This window comes from Corylus avellana, chromosome ca11 (assembly GCF_901000735.1).
Source record: "Corylus avellana chromosome ca11, CavTom2PMs-1.0".
In the NCBI taxonomy this organism is placed as follows: Eukaryota; Viridiplantae; Streptophyta; class Magnoliopsida; order Fagales; family Betulaceae; genus Corylus; species Corylus avellana.
In genome coordinates, this window is record NC_081551.1 from 16,200,228 (window position 1) to 16,206,578 (window position 6,351).

General features: G+C 39.0%; 1 protein-coding gene across 1 annotated transcript; it reads left to right on the forward strand.

Moving 5' to 3' along the window:
• The first annotated feature begins 173 nt into the window (after positions 1-173).
• LOC132166642 (actin-related protein 6) lies at positions 174-3,261 on the forward strand. The gene is made up of 8 exons (XM_059577490.1): positions 174-961; positions 1,034-1,256; positions 1,347-1,410; positions 1,931-2,015; positions 2,124-2,174; positions 2,278-2,340; positions 2,425-2,571; positions 2,757-3,261. Exons 1-7 carry the CDS (start codon positions 252-254, stop codon positions 2,552-2,554), a joined length of 1,326 nt encoding a protein of 441 aa, XP_059433473.1. The 5' UTR covers positions 174-251; the 3' UTR covers positions 2,555-2,571; positions 2,757-3,261.
• Positions 3,262-6,351: the final 3,090 nt, after the last annotated feature.

A 6,351-nucleotide genomic window follows, 5' to 3' on the forward strand; every position in this document is an offset into this window, starting at 1 on the left:
AGATTAACGAAAGTTAACAAAAATTGACGGTAGGAAGTTTTCTAATAGTTTCGAGTGACCCAGGGACTAAATTTCAAAAAAAAAAAATATCCAGTGAGCTTTTAATAAAAACGCATTTACCTAAAGATTTTAAATATAATTTCTCAAATCATTAAACATAAACCTTTCTCCATTCGACGGAAAAAGAAAGAAAAAGCAAAACCCCATTTCATCGTCCCGAAACTCCAAAATCTCGTCAGGGCGTAGGAGACATGTGGAATCCTGTGGTGGTCCTTGACAACGGAGGCGGCCTCATCAAGGCCGGACTAGGCGGCGAGCGCGACCCCTCCGCCGTCCTCCCCAACTGCCTCCTCCGCCCCGTCTCCTCCAAGAAATGGCTCGTCCCCCCCTCCACCACCACTTCCTCCTCCCACGACGATTCCTTCGACTTCACCTCCGCCGCCGTCCGCCGCCCGCTCGACCGCGGCTACCTCATCAACCCGGACCTCCAGCGAGACATCTGGGCTCACCTCTTCTCCTCCCTCCTCCACATCACCCCCTCCCAGTCCTCCCTGTTACTCACCGAGCCCCTCTTCGCCCTCCCCTCCATCCAACGCGCCACCGATGAGCTCGTCTTCGAGGACTTCAACTTCAAAGCCCTCTACGTCGCCGACTCCCCCGCCCTCGCCCATCTCTACGAGGCGAGCCGCCGCCCCCATGTCGGCTCCCGGGCGGCCCAATGCAGCCTGGTGGTCGACTGCGGCTTCTCCTTCACCCACGCCGCCCCGGTGTTCCAGAACTTCACGCTCAACTATGCCGTCAAGCGCATCGACCTCGGCGGCAAAGCTCTCACCAACTACCTCAAGGAGCTCGTCTCCTATCGCTCCGTCAACGTCATGGACGAGACCTTCCTGATGGACGACGTCAAAGAGAAGCTCTGCGCCGTCTCCCTCGACGTTGCGCGTGACCTCCATATGGCCAGGTTCGTATGTTTATTGATTTGTCGGGAAACATTTGCGGTGGCTCGGAGGAGTTGAAATTTCGTTCTGTGTAGGACGTCTGGGAAGAACAACTTGTTGAGGTGCACGTATGTGCTTCCAGATGGTGTTACGCACACCAAGGGCTATGTTAAGGATCCCGACCAAGCACGGAGATACTTGTCTGTGGCAGACGTTGACGGTGACCCACCTGCAGAATTGGGATCTAAGGAGGGCATGGATCACTTTGAGATTACAGAGAAGCATGAAGATCGAAAGAGAGTTGATTTAACAAAAAATGTACCAGTGTATCCCATTTCCTTGGACAAAGTCATTTCCTTTCTCTTTTCGCTAATTTTGTTTTTGTTTTTGTTTTTTGATTGTGTGCAGGAATTTGAATTGACAAATGAGCGCTTTCTTGTCCCGGATATGCTCTTCCGTCCTTTGGATCTGGGTCTGTATCATATTCCAATCTCTGTAATGGTAGAGTATGTTTTCAGGTTTCTTTATGTGAAGCACATTTTAGTGTAGAAAATTTGTTGATGGTGAGATTGCTGGACGGTTATGAATGATTGGATTTCTGCTTGTTTTAGTGTTTATAGTCTAGGTAGTGACTATCTTGATTGTTCAACTTTCTTTAAGTTACTGTTACATGCTTCCTTGAAGGCAAAGAATTTGATGGTGTAAACTCTCTTAATCTTTCAGAGAGATTCAAGTGTATATATAATATCTGCTGTACTGAGAATTGGTTACAAGGAACTTTACAATATCAAAACTATCATGCTATCTTTTTTCTTTATCACACATATAGTAGCTGTACACTTTGATTTTGAATTCATGGTATCATCATTCCTGATATGGTGGGAAGATGATACTGTCATTATAATGAGAAACAAAATCTTAATCGCTTTTTAGGTTTGCCTGTTCTTTTTGATGTTGTTTTAAGAATTGCTGACTTGAACCCGTTTATGCAGGAATGAACCAAGCCGGACTAGCGGAGTGTATTGTTCGGGCTGTCAATTCTTGCCATCCTCATCTTCACCCTGTACTTTATGAAAGGTGTTCTTACAAAGTCTTGGGTGCTCTTAAACATCTCAATATTTTCCCTCCCTTCTCTCTTTCATGTTCAAATACCAATGTTTGTGTTTGAATTTTGTGTTTGGGCAGCATTATTTTAACCGGTGGAAGCACATTATTTCCTCGATTTGCTGATAGACTGTAACTTCTAACAACTCTTATCATTTCTTTATAGCCAGCATTTTAAAGCACCATTCAGAGTCCAGACTTTTGTCTTTAATGTTATTGATTTACTAAATTTCAGAGAGAAGGAGCTCCGGCCTCTTGTCCCTGATGACTATCAAGTGAAGATAACAACTCAAGAAGAGTAAATTTCCATCCTAAAGTATAGTATTTTGTTTTCAGAGGTTCTACTATATCCTTGGGTTAAAATTCTCCATTGCTTGTTCAGTCCCATACTAGGTGTCTGGCGAGGGGGATCGCTTTTGGTATCTAGTCCTGATTTCGAAGCAATGTGTGTTACTAAATCCGACTACGAGGAGCTTGGATCTGCTCGATGTCGGAGGAGATTCTTCCATTGAGTAGTTGGTATCTGAAGGTTTGTGATCTCGGTGACTATATCTGTCAACTGTCATGCATGTTAATTAAAATATGTGCTGTAGAAATGAAGTCTTTTTCAAAGCTTTTTAAATTTCAAAATGTTTTTACTTGGCGGACTTTGAAATTTTGTTGATTTTCCTATGCGCTTCTTGGCAAGCAAATGATTCACGACAAAAATTTCAGGTAAGTGTCAACTGACTTATCAGCATTTCTCGTTACCACTGAACCAAAGAGAGGTAGAAGTTTGTTTGGTGGCTTATATATGCAAAGAAAGCAACCTGAGTGAAGTTGTACAATTCATTGCTACAAATCCAAGATATTTTTGGCTTCTTGGATCTGTCAGCTCAAGGATGCTCTGGGTGATTTAGAGCTGCTATCCCTCTGATACAGAGCCAGTTAAAACGAAGTAGTTCCACCGGAATCCAATGCAATGCATGCGAATCCAGAGGAGCCATATCTTGTGTGAAAATGTTTAGCTCAAGCAGAAACTGCAGGTTGTGAATGCAGGATAGCAAGTTCTTATTTTTTGATTAAGAAGAGACCGTAGAGATGGTGATATCCTGATATGCTCCTTAATGTTCTTAGAAGTGCAACCTAATATTGGCTTGCTGCAGCAGAAATTCCAAACGATGAGTCATGTGTTTCTAAATCAAGGATGTTACATTAAAAGAATGTTCATTCAACTTCAGTTTCTTGTCTCCAACTGTTTGCATGGCAAAGTAAGCGTTGTTTTACATTTGTTTGTTTGCCTTAAAACAATTTATGTCTCTGTTTTTGGGCAAAGCTTCCACTGCCAATGAACAAGGGCAATTAATATTATAACCTTTCTAGCTTAGCGCTTGTGCTGCAGAATTTGTACCCAAGATTCTAAGAAAGGAAAGGAGACAAGACATCCAGCATGGCTAAACTCTTCTGCATCACCTTCAAATATCACACTCAAGCACACCCTTTTCCTCCGCCCATGCTGATTCTGTTGAGGAATTAGACCTACTCAAATGCTTCATTTTTTTTTCTTTTTTTCTTTTTTTTCTCGGTAAGGGGGTTTTCACCATAAGAGTCGGTTAGTGATAGTGCTATTTGATATGGTTGCTTGAATGTTGGAATTTTTATTTTTTTTTATTTTTAAGGTGAGAAAAGAAACACTAGTAGATTGAGCACCAATCTCATATTTGGTTTTCGGTGGTTTTTGACAGCCGAACTGAGACTGTTCATCATTGGAAGATGTCCCTCCAAATGAACTAATCAGTGCTTCAGTTCCAATACTTATCTCTCATCCATCTCCATTCATTTTTTTTTCTTTCAAAATTTACCATTGAATTTGGGTCCTACAGTCTACAGATCTAATAGTGAATTTCAAAAAAAGATGAAAGAATAACATGTCTCTTATTAAAAAGGGAAATTTTTTTTTAAGGATCAATGAATATTATCCTATCAGCCTAGTGGTATGAGAGATTGATATTTAGAGTAACTCAAATGAAAAATGGACACAACCCGATGGTTAGGTGTCCAAATATTAAAAAAAAATGAAACTTTGGTAAGCTTGAAACAAACATTAAATTGGTGGCCTTTGTATTAATAGATAACTATTGCGAGCCTCACCAAGTTGGCACCAATATTGAAGTTCATCATCCTTGAATACTAGGTCTAACTATCACAGATATGGTTTATAAAGGATAAAATTTCTAGTTTCATGGATGAAAAAAAAAAAAAAATGAAGAAGAAACTTTGCTGATTGCTAAACTAGGCGAAAGGAAGTGAGTGCTTGGGAAGAAAATTATGCAGAAGCAACAATAGCTCAATGTTTGAATAAAGCTTTGGCTATTTAGTCATTCTTGTTATATCTTATCGTTATCATTCATTTATCTGTCATCAGATAGTCTTATTATTACCTTTAGCTGCCTACCTATCACTCATCAACATATGAATATGAGTTGGAGAGCTTGAGAAATTGAGCATCTAACACGTACTTATTCATTTCTCTCCAAATCTTCTTTCATTTTGTACATCCTCATTTATTCTCTTACTTTATCTTTTTTTAGGTCTCCACATCTCCTTTTCGTTTCCTTTATCTCCAAACATTCTTTCCTTTTGTACATGCTCATTTATTCTCTTACTTTATCTTTTTCTAGATTTTCACATTTCCTTTTCGTTTCTTTTTTCTTATTTTATTTTATTTTTTTTCATTTTTCTCCAAACATCCTTTTCATTTGTACATGCTCCTTTATTCTTTTGCTGTGTCCTTTTTTAAGTCTCCACATCTCCTTTTCATTTCTTCTTTCTCATTTTTTTTTTTTTTTATTCGTCTCCAAACATTCTTTCCTTTCACACATACTCCTTTATTCTCTCACTTTATCGTTTTCTAGGTCACCAAATCCCATTTTCTTTTCTTCTTTCTCATCTTTTTTTCTATTTTTTTTTTAATCGGTACATGCTCCTTTATTCTTTTCCTTTATTTCTATTTCTACACCTTATTTTCTTGCAAGTTTAGATATCTATTTCAAGCCTCACCAAAGTTAGCAACCAATATTTAAGTTTACCATCTTTGAGTACTATAGGCCTATTCAAGCAACCACTCTACTAACCCGATGCAACCTGATAGGTCGGTCGGCTCCTAATGGAGGTCAAACCGGCAATCAAAACCTTTTTTTTATTTCTTAAGTCAAATAGGAACTCAAAAGTGACTATATCTGTCATGATAGTTAATTAAAATATGTGCTGTTTGATCGATTATGGGGGGCTAGAGATGAAGTCTTGCTCAAAGCTTTTTAAATTTCAAATTGTTTTTGCTTGGCAGACTTAGAAATTTTGTTGATTTTCCCATGCCCTTCTTGGCAAGCAAATGATGCACGACAAAATTTCAGGTAGCTAGAAGTTTCTTTGGTGGCTTCTATATGCAAAGAAAGCAACCTGAGTGAAGTTGTTCAATTCATTGCCACAAAGCCAATATATTTTTGGCTTCTTGGATCTGTGGATGCTCTGGGGTGATTTAGGTTGTGAATACAGGATAGAAAATTCTTATTTTTACTAGGAAATTACTCAAATTTATCCAGTTATGCGGTTGAGAAATTGAACACGTAACTCATATTTATTTATTTATTTATTTCTTTATCTCCAAACCTTCTTTTCTTTTGTATATGCTCATTTATTCTCTTACTTTATCCTTTTCTAGGTCTCCACATCTCCTTTACGTTTCTTCTTTCTCACTTTTTTTTTTCCTTTGTCTCCAAACATTCTTTTCTTTTTTACATGTTCCTCTATTATCTTGCTTTGTCCTTTTCTAGGTACATGCATCTCCTTTTTGTTTCTTCTTTCTCACTTTTTTTTTTTCCTTTGTCTCCAAGTCCAAACATTCTTTTCTTTTGTACATATTACTCTGAGGGTGTTTGGCAAACCCCCTGAGTTTACATGGCACTGTAGACCTCTGAAGTGGCGCCGAAGTATTAGGTACAGTCTGAATGTTAAACAGACTGACGCAGTCAATAAGGCTCGGTTTGAAAATTAAAAGTGGACATAATTCCTATTTTGCCCCTTTAGAACATCTACACAAATATACCCAAACTGGTTTTCTATTTTTCATAAGGGCATATTTGTCTTTTAATATAACTTAGCTTCTCCCATACACACGGTTAACTGTGTCTCACTGCAGCATGGTCAGATATCCCTGCTCGAGGAACAGTGCCGTGGAAGTGGGGGAACGTGTTGTCACTTAACAAACAAGGCCTCTATTATCTTGCTTTGTCCTTTTCTAGGTCTCTCTATCTCCTTTTCGTTTCTTCTT